Genomic DNA, 14,481 nt, shown 5'->3' with positions numbered 1-14,481 from the left:
GAGGAAAGAGTGAAAGTGAAGATTTCAAGTGTCTGTCCACTATAAAGAGCAGGCAAGGAAATTTCTTTCCGATGTCACTTTCTGATTTGTGGAAGACAAGAAACATTATCATGAATAGTTTCATGATACTAAGGATAGTGCATTCCACGCCACCATTGATGACCCCACCATGGAGCGTATAGAAATTAGTGATGTAACATCATTAGTTCACTGTTTTTTTTTTTCTATTCTTGCATGGTATAGTCAAGTGGCGTCTAAAACTATTTGTGCCCAGGCCACTTCATTTGATTAACTTATTATTCCCACCACTAAGAATTCAAACTGGGAATGATACTATACGTAATCACATCGCATATACAATCGTCTTTACTACTAGGCCAAACGCTTGAGATTTTCATGAGCCCTTTTTGGAAGTCTAAAGTTTCGTCTTTCATTTTTGTGATTGTCTTGTCTTTATAACTCTAAAATTTAGGGAACTTTCCATGATGCTTCGACGACGACGGAGTACTAGAATGAGGTCGTCTCCGACACAAGAGTGACACGCGGGCAAACCGTACCTGAAAGTAGAGAAAGCGACCAGTTTCAGTGAATTAACTTGCTACAAGCTTTTCTGCCTGGAAAGTTCATGGCAAGCAAGATACGTGTAAGACGAAGACACCAAATGGATTTAAAGTCACAATAAAAGGGCCGATCTTGTCATGCTTAGACCCACCGAAAGGTACATAAGAAGAAGGATTTGGGAACAATTTATTACAAAAATTTATCCATGCCGGAGAAAATCTTAAAAGAAAAAGGGATTATTGTAGGATCACGCTACTTCCGTGGATACGTATTCGCCAAATATACCTCAACGAATGGGAAAGGAGGGGGGGGTGTTAAAGTGGATTGATGAGTCAACTGCGACGTGTATATATGACTCGGATCTTTGAAACACAAGTCACAGCGGAGTGAGATAAAGCTACACAGAGAAATGTTAAACAGAATTGTTGGTTGAGGTGGACGAGGGATATTGGTTAAGATGGGGACGTAGTGGAACGGCAGGTTTGCCAGGTGGTTAAAGGAGGAGACGCCACATTTGCCAGCGTTGCAAGTAAAAGTCGAAGATGTTTACATCATACATTAAAACCAACATGGCCAACTCAGAGGATGAACAAAGAGATAGACTTCTCTCGAGTGGCGCTAAATGGGGTTATGTTGTTGCTGGTTATTATTTGCGGCCATCGGAGTTGCTGCTAGATTATGATTCCAGTTGTTATTTCAGCCACAGATAAGTGCATTCAATTTTCTAGACAAGGCTGTGTGGCTACCGGCCAGAGCTGTCAGCTGAGATGTTACTCGATCTTCCATAAAAGCCGAAAGGTGCTCCATCACTAAATGCTTTCGTTCCCAAATCCCAACAGCCCACATCAGAAAACATGCCAAACTAATAATTAATAAAAAAAAAGATACCTGCAAAATAATTTTCCTTTTTCGAAATAGCACAACATATACCCACATTTGCCCCCTCAAAAGGTACTACCTTGGTCATTAATTTGTTCAAAAATATGGGGGGTAAAAAGACCTCAATATATATTTAAATTGTAAAATGACCATTAAAAAGATGGATTTTAAAATGTAATTAAGATCGTAATAATAGACTTTTTTGTTTTTGACAAAATGCCGTATAATAGAAATTGAGAAGAATATATTTAAGAAAATAAAAAGACAACATCGAATGTTTACATTTCCTAATTCGCTGTTGAATGTGTGGCTTACTTTTTTCCTCTCAAATGCTGGACCACAAAATTGTATTCCAAATTTCACCCACATTGCAATTTGTTGCCCAACTGACATAAAAAACCCCATAAAATTCTTAAGATCAAATCGGAAAAAAAGTTTTTTCTTATGTTCGATAGACGACGGTTGAACATCATACATGAGCCCTAATGCCTTAGTTTTCAATTATATAAAAGTAACCGAGTTCAAAGAAATCATTTGGGTCATCTAAAACAAACAAATAAATGGCAGCCGCTCCCCTCGTAAAACGGTCAATCCGCCATAAAGCCTCGATCGACATGCACCAAAAAAATCAAATAAATCCATGCATTCAAACTCGTCCAAGCAGGCCGCAAGGTTAAACTGTGGAAAGGCGACAAGATCGCAACAATAAAAACAACTCCTCAGCTGCCAATTAATTTCTTACCAACGATTGACGTAACAAAGGAAAACCAACTAAATTACTTTCCGTAGAACTTTGAATGTAAACAAAACCTCGCAAATGACTTCAAAATCCTACAAGAAAATACAATCTGTCATATTACTTCCATAATTCAAACAATTGCATTTGCAGCACTTGCAATTCTTGGCCAGAGATCAGCACACTCCTTGCCAATTGGACCGGTAATGGCCGAACCTACATTAACAATTAGATTAATCAGTCGAAATCAACATAAACACCAGATAAAAGATGCGAGCCATTGACATCATCGGCACACTAAAATCTATCCTCATAAAATTGTTGTGTGTGTGTGTGTGAAAGAAAAGCCGCATTGATCATAATAATCGAGAATTCAACTTCAACGAGAAATTACCTTTCATTTCACCCTTGGGATTAACAATGACACCGGCATTATCTGCATAAAGCAAAACTAGAAGTCACTAGTTGTTCCCTAACATGAGAGCAAAAAATTGTAATCCAGGTCAAACATAAGGAACGATAATGGGTCGAGATACACACACACACACGACAAGCATTAGGACTTCCCATACACATCCATGGTTTACTTCAACTCCCACTTCCCCGCCACACAGAGAAGAAAGGGCCTGTGTAATCGACTTGACAACTACTTCCCATTTTCTTACTTACAACTTGAAACATCTAATTAAACTGTCCCATTTCAGCATAAAAACAGACATTAAAGGATCGAAATTAGCCATAGCAGGAGATCAAGGGAGGAGTAAAACGACATGTACCAGGAGACAGGTAACACAATGCAAGAAATAAACATCATGCTGTTTAAAACTGGCATTTTCTTTGCTATATGCTTCTAATTGTGGATGACCAACTAGTGGAGTGGCCACTTGGTATTACTAGAAGCAACCAAAAAAAAAAAAAAAGCAAAGAGACGAAATTATTCACCCTCAAAAAGGCATGTCCGGTCCAGTAATGTCGAGATAAATTAGATTAGACCTGATCATCGTTCAGCAAAGAAAACTGAAACAGAAATTTCTAAACCGCAACATACAATCGGCAATGTGTATGACCGAAAACCCAAAATCGGTGCTCTGAGAAATAACATTTATACAAACAAACGAAAGATGTCTTAAACAGGTAACATTTTTCTTCTTTTATACATACATTTGACTATTGTCACTTTGTCAGTTCGTTATTGTCTCATTGACATCACCACTTAAAATCCTAGGAACACTTCCCCAAATCTATTCCACCGGGACGATAAGCAAGCAAGATACAGTATGTATTCACAAGCTAATTAAACTGACAACAGTCTGCTAATTAAATTAAATATAACGACATGAAAATCACACAGTCTACACAAACACATGGACAGACAACAAAGCATAACGGAACATCATACATGAATGAAAAACATGTAAACAGCGACAGGATGGAAGATGCTCTTCCCAGTAATTAAGAAAGAGAATGACCTTCGAAGTACATATAGACGCCATCCTTTCTGCGCCATGGTTTGCGCTGGCGAACAATGACAGCAGGCAAGACCTTCTTTCTGAGATCAGGTTTTCCCTTCTTGACGGTGGCCATGACCATGTCCCCCACGCAAGCAGAAGGCAAACGGTTGAGGCGACCCTTGATCCCCTTCACTGAAATGATGTACAGGTTCTTGGCTCCGGTATTGTCAGCGCAGTTCACAGTCGCCGCCACTGGCAGACCCAGTGACATCCGGAACTTGTTCCCGGCCGATCCACCGCGACCTGGTCAAAACAAACGAACCGTCAGCATAAAAAAATCACCAATCTCTGAACCCAGAATCTAAGCTAGACGACACAATCAGCAATACCTCTCTTCGACATTGTTCTTCGCCGAAGCTCTCACCCACTCCCACCAATAGGAAAGAATGAGTTTATATGAGCAATCTGACGGCTCCGTCTTCGCGTTCGCGGCGATGACTAGGGTTTAGGGGTAATATGGATCTGGGCTCACAAAATCAATGATAGTAGGTCCAAATTTTTAAATCTAGCCCAGTATCATCAGGACTTATTCGGGTCGGTTTTAAAATAATTTGACAAAAATACCCCCCTTTTTCTTTTTCCTGCGCTATGATGCCCACCCCACTGTCCTTCGGGAAGTCGCTCGGAGAATGCTGGCCGGCAGTTCCTTTCTCCCTCATCACCTGGTCATCCCTCCGGTGACCACCGTGCGTGACGGTAGCTTCCGTCCTTCCAAACGAAAACCAACCCGATTCTACTCTAACAGGATCCGGCCCGTGATGTCGCTCAACCAAACCCCTCAACCTTCAAATTCAAATTCGTCCATTATCAATTCACTCACGAAGCTCCTGTGGGGCCAATCTCTCCCACCAGGTCTCCTCATCGCCACCGTCCGTACGTCTTGGAACTCCACGTGGCGGGTCATGATGTCCCAGCTGGCTCCTTCTGATCCCTCCGGTGGCTATTCAAGACCCGCTTCGAAGTTCCGAGCCTCCCGTCTCTCCGTCTCAAGCCCAACCCGCCTCCACCTCTATGTGGGACTGCCCTGCCCCTGGGCCCACCGAACCCTCATAGTCCGAGCCTTGAAGGGCTTGGAGGAGGCGGTGCCAGTCTCTGTTGCTTCCCCAGGAGTGGACGGATCATGGGAATTCAAATATTTCCGTGATGGGGAAAAGGATAAGCTTAATCCTACTCTGGATAAGGCGAATGGGTGCAAGACGTTGAAGGAAGTTTATAGGCTGAGAAGCGGTGGGTATGATGGAAGATCCACCGTGCCAATGTTATGGGATGGTGATAAAATGGACGTTTTATGCAATGAGAGCTATGATATTATTGAGCTATTCAATTCGGAGTTAAACGAGGTGGCTAGCAATCCAACTTTGGATCTTTCGCCCCCTGAATTGAGGGGAAAGATTCAGGAATGGTACCAGATAATATATCCAAATGTGAATAATGGGGTGTATAGGTAATGTAATGCTGAGAGGGCAATTAGTAAAATAGTGGTTTAGCTTGGTTGATCAAATTGATATGTTGGTCATTGCATTTGCAGGTGTGGGTTTGCGCAGAGCCAGGAATCATATGACAAAGCAGTGAATGAGTTGTTCAAGACGCTGGACGTGTTGGAAAAGCACTTGGGTGGTTCGCGATACTTGTGTGGAGACGCGCTCACCCTTGTGGATGTATGCCTTTTTACTACTCTAATTCGGTTTGATCTTGTGTATAACGGGATTTTCAAGTGCACCAAGAGGAAGCTCATTGAGTATCCCAACCTGCACGCCTACATGCGTGACATTTATCAGGTACGTAATGAAAACCCGGTTTCTCCGTTTTCTGTCAAACCTTCATCTACTCAGATTTTTAATGAATGTTGGTGACACCCCCAGATACCGAAGGTGGCAGAAACCTGCAATTTCACTGAAACAATGGATGGTTATTACAAAATGCTTTTCCCACTCAATCCAGGGAGCATCAGACCAATTATGCCTTCGGGTTATGATCCAGAAGTTCTTTGCAGTCCTCATGGCAGAGAATCAATGTCATCGGCTACGCCGGCTTTTGTCAGATAAAAACCAAACAAGAATAGCGTAATCTATGGCTTCAAGTTAACTGTATAGCACGCTTTTACCTAATGCTATGCGCTTGCGCTTATTGTCTGTTTGCCCAACTCTGGTTACTCAAGTTTGCTCTCCGCTAGTCCCTACACAACCCTTGCATAAAAAATGACATGCATCAACCAAAAAACATTTGAGTCTTAGAATTGCGTCGATAGAGGCAGCGTTCCTCAACTGTTTCACCCCCTCGGAAATAATAGATTTGCTTAACATGTGCATGATCATTTCTTTTCAACTTAACTACAGAAATGGCCAAAGGGCTTTCTGAGGTCTGCCATGCATTAGGCGCAACATCGAATAACAGTTTACAGAACAATCCTCTACTGAGAAACCAGCCCCCTGCTGCTGGATGGTCCGGTAACAAAACAACGACACACTGTTCTTGAAAGCAACGATAGACTCTTAAAAAACATTGTACACTGCCACTGTTGCCCAACCTCCAACGTCAAAAGAGAAACAAGCCCGATTCATTAGATCGAGTCTGTTCCTATTCGCGGTGGGCAAGAGTGAGACGTCGATATTAGTTTTTGGGGCACAGCTATCATCATGCAACAGAAGCAGATCTATTGGACCCTGCAACATGAAAATGGCAAAAAAGAATTACTAGCATCATACTTGCAGGAAGTCATGAAAGCGAACATCACAATCATTAGGAGCATCCATGGGCTTATCAATTACTAGTGAGTACCACAAGCATCGAGACCAACTAATGGGGCAAACGTATTCATAGTAGAAAAGCATAATTAATTCTTCCATCCACATTCATGGTCTTGTCTCATAAAGCGAGTAGCAATATACGTAGTCCTGTAAAGATTGGCATGTTTTCATCTTGGGATTGCAGCTAAACCAATTCAATCCACATACATCAAGGCCATCCTCTGAATCCTGAATGTAGTTTAGCTTGGTCAATATTTGCAAAGCTTATGTGATATTGTCTAGAACGCTTTCAGGAAATAAAGTCTAGAAGCAAAGCTAAGCTCGTGAAGGAGAAAATAAAGTTAGAAGTTAACGTGAAATTGTAATTGACAATTTCCTTGAAAGGGGCCAGTAATGCTACGTTAAAAAAAAAAAATTTTGGGGGGTGGGGTGCTTACTAGTTGATCGCTTCATCTTCCTGCAGAACTTGCTGCCACATCTGCAAGAGAATGGCTTAACAGGACCCTCATTGTCATCAAAGTCAATGCCATAATCCTGCAGACACACCAAGTCCATCTCATTATTAAGAACGGACTATTAACCAGGATCAATTAGAAAATAGGAAGAGTTGCATAAATTGATCAACCACAAAACTGCTAAGTAGCAACATTGCCTGCAAATGAAGTTGAGGAACCAAACGAAAATTTCCATGAAAAGTAGCCACACGTGTATTCAAGCCTAAAACTTTATTTCAATCATGATTTATTCAATAATCCCTCCGTCCCTATTTATAAGCAACAACTACTATACCTTTCTTGTCCCTTAATATAAGCAACATTTACAAGTTGTCTTAAATTTTTGTAGCAGATTTCTCATTTTGCCCTCATTAATTACTTATTTTAATACCCGATATATTTATTATCTCATTTCCCAAACCATTATCTCTCTCCATCTACATTTTCTCTCTTTTATAATTCTCTTTATCATAATTTTCTTATTCTCTTTTTTATGCTCTCTCTCTTTCATAAATGAGGATATTTTAAAAAAGAACTTCCAATTTCTACTTATTTATTGTCTTTAACTTACTTTTTATCTATGTGATAAAGTCCAAGATTGCTTTTAAAAAGGACGGAGAGCGTATTATCTCAACCGCATCACCTGTTGCCATTCACGCTCTACTTGACACTAGAGAGGAGAAGAGACGTAACAGAACCACATAAAATTGAAGCAATCCACATGGCCAAGGGAAACTCACCAAACACCACACCATAAAACCAAAACTACTTACCCAAGTAAGCTCTTCCAGTGCAGCTACTTTTCTGGATGTGAAGAAAGCAAGCTGCACAATTGACAGAAAAAAAGGAAAGAAAAAAAAAAGCATCACCAGGCAAAATGATCTATAGATTGTCATACCAACAGAGCTGACACAGATGAAGAATCCAGGGTTTAATTTCTTACATGAAAGTAGTGATGATCCGAGGTTTCAACTTCAACTGGGATTTCGATCAGGTTTGCATCCAAACATCTGGGCAGATGAAATTAATTTATCACATAAAAAATGGGCCAAGGTTTGTGGAATCACTCTATCACAAGTTGATCATCACCTTAGGGCACAGAGAATGAAAGAACCTCAGTCTTCCCATGATGTTTAGGTAAATAATAATCTTTCTAATCCATTCATAACCAAACAACTTCTTTCTGAATTTTGTCCATCTTCAATAATCAAAAGATCAGTCTCCTTTCCTAAAAATATATAGTAGAAACTAGAAGCACCTAGTGTTATTTGTCTAAAACAATGTAAACCTTTTCATGACATTTTATGAGCCAGAAGGAAATTACCCTCTATCTTTGAATCATCCTATTCAGCATAGAATAATTAGTGAAAGAGAAGAATGAAACTATAAGAAAAGGCAAGCTAAAAGCACATAAATCACACCATCAGAAGAAAACTCTCACAAAAGGAACAGAAATATACGAATCCTTGCAAGCATTTAAAACTAGAATTTTAGTACCTGTGATTTATAAACCTAGCAATATTCCCATAAGATGCCGCGTCCAAGCAAAGAGCTTCTTTATCAGTTATAACCCCTGAATCCCAATCTGCATCTAATAGAACTGGATATGTGTATGTTCCATTTTGGGCACACTGCATGTTTCTCTCGTGCAACTCTTTGAGAGTTAATATTTCTCCCACAAATTCACACACAAATGCACCTTTTGGCAGCTCCTCTAAGGTACGAAGACCCCATCCTTTTCCTTCTGAAGTGAAAAACACCTAGAGTGCAAAAGATTGAGAGAAAAGATGTATAAGTTCATATGCATTTAAGAAAAACCGATCAATTAATGTCATGTCAAAGCAGAAGAAAATACATGTGTGGCAGCTAGAAGCACTATTCTGCAAAATAAAAAAAACAACAATTAAATCAGCACTTGTTTAAGATTACTTAAGCCCCCCACCTGCAATTTGAAAGTGATTCCTCGTTGGACAACCCTATTGCCGCATTGTTTCACACAGCCACATTTCACCCAACATTCTTTGATAAACTTTCTCTTTAAGTGTCCTTTGCATGGTTCTAAACAATCATCATTCTTTGCTCTTTCAAGAGGGCAGGTTCTACAATAGAACTGATGTTGTTGAGGGTTGCGGCTAATGGTAATACACTCTTCCAAGAACTTTTCCTTCAGTAGCCCTTCAGACGTGTATGCATATCCACCCTCAGTTTTATTTGCACAAACACAAGACGCTGGGGACAGAAGACAATCGCCCAAACAAGTTGAACAGTAATCCTCACACTTTATGTTTGAAAGACACCAGTTAACATAAGCATCTCTGAAACCAATGCTTTGGTGCAGATAGTGAAAAGGTGGAGGGAAATCATTAGTTATTTCATTCACCCATGGAATTCTAAGATTTTCTTCTCCTTTTGAAAGGTCTTCAGCACCATGAAGAGACCTTAGATCATCGGGAGTAAGCTGATGCTGTTGAACAACAACCAAACTACCTAAATGTGGAGATGTAGGATCCTCCAGCCCTTTTCCATCACCACACTCTGGAAAATCACTTCCGGCCTTATTGGTGACTGGTATAGCACCATTCATACCACTCAAAAGCGGGGGAGAAGTGGAAATGCGAGATGCAACCAGTGCAGAAGAAGACTGAATGTTGATTGATCCATTTGACGTGCCAGCATGCATTCCTAAATCTTCTGTATTGCCTCTGATATTCAGAGCATCACGTGCTTGCGATTCCTTCAATACAAGACTTGATGTCATCATTTCAGATCCCTCCTGTGAGTCATCATTTGAATCAGTTCTGAATTCCAACACGCAGTCACACATATCTCTCAACAGTTTCGTGATAGAAAAATTTGGGTCAGTGATATTATATGATTGCAGACATTTATCCTCCATCATTTTTAAAAGTTGATCTCGACTAGGCAAACGAAATTCTGATCTCCCAGGAGCTGAGCTGCAGCTCATAGTAATTTTTACCTCTCCTGATGTTGAGGAGGCTATCTCTATAGTAGAACATTCTTGGTTTGTTGCAACCTCATGGTTCGCTTCATCTGATGAATCCCGAATACCTTTGCCTCTACCATCATCTCCACATTTTGACATTAAAGAACCATTCCTGTCTTGTTTTCTAGTTGGATCATGCTGCATCGGAGGGTCTCTTCCACCAGGCAGTTCTTGTGAAGGAGAACAAATTCAAAACCAAACTTTTTAAAAAGCCATCATCATGAAGGTGATTGTAAGTTGACAACACAGCATCAAAGGAAAAAAATCATGGTGTGGAAGAAATTTATCAGTTCAATATTAAAAGCTAAAGACTACTAAGGTCCCCAACCAATTTCAATCCACAGGAAAATGCATAAGGAAGCCTACAATGGTCTCCAGTGACCACTACCATCACTCAAATGACGACCATCCGATCCAATTAGTGAAATCAAAGTGACTTATGCTGCCAGTTCAAAGAAGAAGAATAAGAAAAATAAAAGGTCCCGTCAACTAAAATGGTTAAATGGTTAAATAAATTTTGCAAATCAACTTATATCTTCTTTTAAGTGCTGAAGAATCAAGCCTCCCTCCCTTAAAGTGTATTCCGATCTGGTCTACACCCTTAACAAGTTCATTTAGCCGTGTTTCAGACTCTCAGTTAAATGGTTGCAGTCCCAATGAATGAACAACATGCATCACCAAATATGACAAAATTCACCAGACTAAGTAAAAACTACCTAAGGGAAGCCATGCTATCATAAGCAAATGGTTCCAGAAATCAAGAAAATTCACGCAAGGGAAAAATCAGTAAAATACCAGGAAGAATTGCTGCAATAGGAGCATCATAATCTACCAGTTCATCTATAGGCTCATCTTTGGGCTTGATTAATGCATAAGTATAGGGCAACTGGTCTTTCTGTAGCGGCACAATTCTCCGTTCAGCTGTAGGTTCTTTACATGGCACTGATGGAGATGCTCTTTCGGATCCAAATCTTCTTCCTCCAGGAGCAGCTTGAGGTGATAAAGGTTGCTTTCCCTTGTTAACAATGCTATCTCGCACCGGGGCAGGGCGAACTTCAGTCTCTGCACTTTTATTGGACTGAGGCGACATTGCCTTGTATTGAGGCTGCTGGTGGGAACATCTTTCAGGCACTTTATCATCTTCTACTTTAGGTATTTTAGATGGGGAGGCAGCTGAACTGGTTCCGCAAATACTCAGAGGTTGTGAAGCCTGATTCTCTTGGCCTCTTAAACGTAACCTCTTCAAAGGTCGCACTGATTCATCTTGCATCTGAGCTTCTTCATCCTCCATCTCTCCTTCCTGATTATTTGACAAGCCAGCACACATTTAAACAGCCATAGATGTTAGATCAAAAAAGTGATGCATAATGGCAAGTGTTACATAACACATACATCATTGTCCTGGTTTTTTTTCCTCTTTCCCTGCAACTATCAAACAATACCAAGCAGCATATTAGAGCATTGGAAGAGAAGAAAGAAACCAAAAAAAAAAAAAATTCAACAGATGATGTGGAATGTTCACCTCTTTTTCCTCCTGCTCAAATATAGCATCTGCAAGAGCTCTATAGTTCTCTTGTTCGATAAGTTCCCAGTTCTTATCATACAGTTTGAGAAGTTGCTTCAATACTGGTTTAACTTTAACTTCCTTAATGCCAAGAACAGTCATTGCACGATAGGCTGCAGTCACCCTAGGGTTGGGTGCCATTTTTATCAGCAAGCAATTATCTCCGCTACAGGCTCTCAATTGAAAAATGTTTCACAAATGTGAACCCTAAAACAATTCGCAGCTTCCTGAAATGGGAAATCGATAATGGTTCTTCAGTATCTTGCTAGTGCAAAGAAAATTTTTCTGGAAAGTTTCAAACTTACAGCAGAATGCAGGAAAGCCATGCATGAATTTATCAATTTTTTGTAATCAGGCAAATCATAGTCAAGACAGATGCAACTAGTTAAGGCTAGACATCGCTATCAAGTGAACTTGGGGTATTGCGTCAGAATGTAACTGATGTGATATCACGTGTTCAAGTACGGAAGTCAGCGCAACAAGGCAGTGAAGCCTGCCTTACAATAGGCATGTATTTCTAGTCTCATCAGTTAACACGTTTCAGTTACTCTGTCTCAGTCCTTCTGCACCAAGTATAATTTCAGTTCTAGGTTTTAATTAAAATGAATTTAATAACAGGCATGTGCTGCTAGAGGTCTGGAAACTTTATAAGGAACCCATGTCAACTGCAAGTCAGCAAGCTATGTGTATCATTTGCTTGCTACGGCAATCGATACTGAGTTTCCCTTTCTGAGTTCAGTTCACAAGAATATTTCAACTCCAAAACATAGATTTATTCATAGAATCTTGGCATGAAGGGAATAACAGAGACTTCGCCAATTAGTAGAAAGTAAACCGCAAGGACAGCTGAAAACAGCCATACTTAGAAGCAAACGAGCACAGCCGTCCAGTATAGCTCAGGGTAGAGAACGTGAAAATATGTACGAACCGGAACATTGATTTTCCCGGCCAAGACATGAATATTGAATGCACCACCCAAACCCACGGGAAAAAGAAAAATCAAAGACTAGTTTTGAAACCCACAAGCGCCCTAACTCACTGAGTAAAAACTAAGAATCTTGAAAACCAGTGCCTTTCATCTATTGAAGAAATATAGGAAAGAGTGGCAAAAACGACAAACTAAAATTACTCAGTCTTCAAAAACTTGTTTGCTGCTCGGGGAGAATGAGAAAGTTAAATGTGGGGAAATGTGCGCAAAAATGGTCAACGAAACCTTTTGCAGGGCTAAGCGAGTGACGCTTCAGAAGCCAACTCTCTCCATAGGCGAGGCAAACTCCTGGGTGAGAAAAATTGACATCAGAATCAAAAGACCCCAGAAATGTAACATGCATTGCAGAAGTCTAGAAGTTTCTCTTTCTCAGAAAACAAATATGATCGCAGCGGGACGAGTGGGAGGGAAAATAGGGCAGAAGAAAATGATGAGTTTTTACCTCCACCTTGCCTCACTGTTTTGCCCCTTTTTTCGTTTTTCGCCTTTGCCCTTTTTGCATCGCCACTCTTTTTTACAGTGAACTAGTGAAGCGAAGTAAGGGCGAGTTCTACTGTAGATGAGCCCGAACCCCGAAGCGAGCGAACCCTCCGCTGGAATCGCCTGAGCGTGAGTTTAATAATACAAGACGCGAGTATTTTTAGGAGCACCAAACAAGCAGCAGGAGAACAAAGAAAGAGAGAAAATCATAAAATTTAAAATACATTTTTAAAAAATAAAAAAGAAATGCTTGACTTATGTGACTTTATTTTTATATTTTTATTTCAGGCTAAAATAGAGTCATGCTCGCTGGGCCCCCGGGGGGAACAGTTTAAAAGAAAATAGTAATGGATACAACCATGAAAATACAGTTCTGTTATTTTGATAAGATAACAAATTTAATAAATGTTTATGAGAAAAAACGAATAATTCTGGTAAAAGGAACTTCATATATAAGTTTTATATAGACGGAGGAAAATAGTTTTAAGGAGATTTATTTATAAAAAAATTTTCCAAGTAGCTAAGATATAAGATGCACTCCCTAAATTTATATCAAATTTCAGTTTTGTTTTTAATTTTATAAAACGTATTTTCAGTTCATTAGGTTTTTTTTTAAGCGAGCTTTAGTTCGTTAGTAATTACAGTGTTAATAGAGTTACTATTTTCAGTCCTAATTATAAGAACTAGTTGACTAATTTGAGGAGATTAAAGAAGTAAGTTAAGTTAGTTATTTGTAATAAATAGGTGTTATCTTTCTTAGAATATCCTTGTTAATCAAATGTGTTGGTTATAAGTTATAACTACTATTATTAGAATGACTATCTGGAGAAAAAACGCATAAATATGAGAGACAAAATGGATTAGGGTCTTATAATTAGGACCAAATTAAAAGTCAAACAAGATCTTATACTCATCCGATCCTTAATATAGGACCCAATTGTTGAGCTGGTTTTGGTCCTAAATATAATACCTATTTATTATATTTATTAATTTTCTCTAAATTATCCACATGGCTATGGATATTCTCTCAACCATAATTAAATAAAAGATAGAGATGAGGTATTAAGAAATATGATTATGGTGTTTTAGAAAAAACGTGTTACATTTCTTATCTAACTTACCTAACTTTCTTATTCTAATCAAATTAGTTAAATGAGTCTTATATTAAGGATCGAAAGAGTATTAAGGAACGGAGGTAGTACTCCTCCGGTACTTAATATAAGACCCATTTAACTAATTTGATTAGATTAAGAAGGTTAGATAAGTTGGTTGATTATAAGAAAAGTGACATATTTTTCCTAAAACACCATAATCATCTTTCTTAATACCCCGTCTCCTTTTTCTATTTGATTATGATTGAGGGAGTATCTATAGGGGTAATTTAGAGAAAATTGATAAATATGAGAAATAAGTCTTATATTTAGGACCAAAACTAACTCAACAATTAGATCCTATATTAAGGACCGAAGGAGTATTTGCTTAACATGGAACCACTTTTAAGTAATAAAGTACCCACA

At 39.3% G+C, this 14,481-nt stretch overlaps 3 protein-coding genes and 1 non-coding gene across 6 annotated transcripts; 1 reads left to right on the top strand and 3 right to left on the bottom strand.

Moving 5' to 3' along the window:
• Nucleotides 1–2,113: 2,113 nt before the first annotated feature.
• LOC114717338 (60S ribosomal protein L23) lies at nucleotides 2,114–4,121 on the bottom strand. The gene is made up of 4 exons (XM_028902450.1): nucleotides 4,017–4,121; nucleotides 3,646–3,930; nucleotides 2,571–2,612; nucleotides 2,114–2,392 (listed from the first exon to the last, which is right to left on the bottom strand). Exons 1-4 carry the CDS (start codon nucleotides 4,027–4,029, stop codon nucleotides 2,310–2,312), a joined length of 423 nt encoding a protein of 140 aa, XP_028758283.1. The 5' UTR covers nucleotides 4,030–4,121; the 3' UTR covers nucleotides 2,114–2,309.
• On the bottom strand, nucleotides 2,945–3,080 carry LOC114717351 (small nucleolar RNA snoR137). The gene has a single exon (XR_003737705.1). It is a non-coding gene; the product is annotated as a small nucleolar RNA snoR137 (small nucleolar RNA).
• A 155-nt stretch (nucleotides 4,122–4,276) lies between the features above and the next one.
• Nucleotides 4,277–5,839, top strand: LOC114717336 (glutathionyl-hydroquinone reductase PcpF-like). Its single transcript, XM_028902447.1, has 3 exons — nucleotides 4,277–5,131; nucleotides 5,216–5,465; nucleotides 5,550–5,839. Exons 1-3 carry the CDS (start codon nucleotides 4,317–4,319, stop codon nucleotides 5,730–5,732), a joined length of 1,248 nt encoding a protein of 415 aa, XP_028758280.1. The 5' UTR covers nucleotides 4,277–4,316; the 3' UTR covers nucleotides 5,733–5,839.
• An 84-nt stretch (nucleotides 5,840–5,923) lies between these two features.
• LOC114717334 (probable inactive histone-lysine N-methyltransferase SUVR2) lies at nucleotides 5,924–13,022 on the bottom strand. 3 transcript variants are annotated; one of them, XM_028902443.1, is made up of 14 exons: nucleotides 12,927–13,022; nucleotides 12,710–12,772; nucleotides 11,994–12,059; nucleotides 11,686–11,723; nucleotides 11,455–11,639; nucleotides 11,325–11,360; nucleotides 10,728–11,232; nucleotides 9,906–10,102; nucleotides 8,871–9,701; nucleotides 8,426–8,688; nucleotides 7,872–7,938; nucleotides 7,702–7,752; nucleotides 6,872–6,968; nucleotides 5,924–6,350 (listed from the first exon to the last, which is right to left on the bottom strand). In XM_028902443.1, exons 3-14 carry the CDS (start codon nucleotides 12,005–12,007, stop codon nucleotides 6,322–6,324), a joined length of 2,313 nt encoding a protein of 770 aa, XP_028758276.1. In that variant the 5' UTR covers nucleotides 12,008–12,059; nucleotides 12,710–12,772; nucleotides 12,927–13,022; the 3' UTR covers nucleotides 5,924–6,321. The 3 variants fall into 3 exon arrangements, with proteins under 3 accessions (XP_028758276.1, XP_028758274.1, XP_028758275.1); XM_028902441.1 differs by lacking the exon at nucleotides 11,994–12,059 and having other exon boundaries at nucleotides 8,871–10,102; nucleotides 11,455–11,723; XM_028902442.1 differs by lacking the exons at nucleotides 11,994–12,059; nucleotides 12,710–12,772 and having other exon boundaries at nucleotides 8,871–10,102; nucleotides 11,455–11,723; nucleotides 12,927–12,966.
• Between the last annotated feature and the right edge of the window lie 1,459 nt (nucleotides 13,023–14,481).

Source organism: Neltuma alba, unplaced genomic scaffold, assembly GCF_004799145.2.
Source record: "Neltuma alba isolate B1F8T4 unplaced genomic scaffold, ASM479914v2 tig00011733_pilon, whole genome shotgun sequence".
Classification (NCBI taxonomy): domain Eukaryota; kingdom Viridiplantae; phylum Streptophyta; class Magnoliopsida; order Fabales; family Fabaceae; genus Neltuma; species Neltuma alba.
Note: the sequence above shows the minus strand (reverse complement) of the source record. Positions and strands in the feature narration are given on the sequence as shown.

Bases quoted from the DNA above. Each gene is read 5' to 3' on its own strand.
- LOC114717338 (XM_028902450.1), bottom strand. The intron at 2,613-3,645 runs GTCATTCTCTTT...TGCTTTATGCAG, and splicing joins CGTCTATATGTACTTCGAAG to ATAATGCCGGTGTCATTGTT. The intron at 2,393-2,570 runs GTAATTTCTCGT...TTGTTAATGTAG, and splicing joins TCCCAAGGGTGAAATGAAAG to GTTCGGCCATTACCGGTCCA.
- LOC114717334 (XM_028902441.1), bottom strand. From the start codon at position 11,637: ATGGCACCCAACCCTAGGGTGACTGCAGCCTATCGTGCAATGACTGTT. The intron at 11,233-11,324 runs GTATGTGTTATG...TCAAATAATCAG, and splicing joins AAAAAAACCAGGACAATGAT to GAAGGAGAGATGGAGGATGA. The intron at 6,351-6,871 runs GTAAGCACCCCA...TTCATGTTGCAG, and splicing joins GAAGATGAAGCGATCAACTA to GGTCCAATAGATCTGCTTCT.
- LOC114717336 (XM_028902447.1), top strand. From the start codon at position 4,317: ATGCTGGCCGGCAGTTCCTTTCTCCCTCATCACCTGGTCATCCCTCCG. The intron at 5,132-5,215 runs GTAATGTAATGC...TTGCATTTGCAG, and splicing joins GTGAATAATGGGGTGTATAG to GTGTGGGTTTGCGCAGAGCC. The intron at 5,466-5,549 runs GTACGTAATGAA...TGACACCCCCAG, and splicing joins ACATGCGTGACATTTATCAG to ATACCGAAGGTGGCAGAAAC.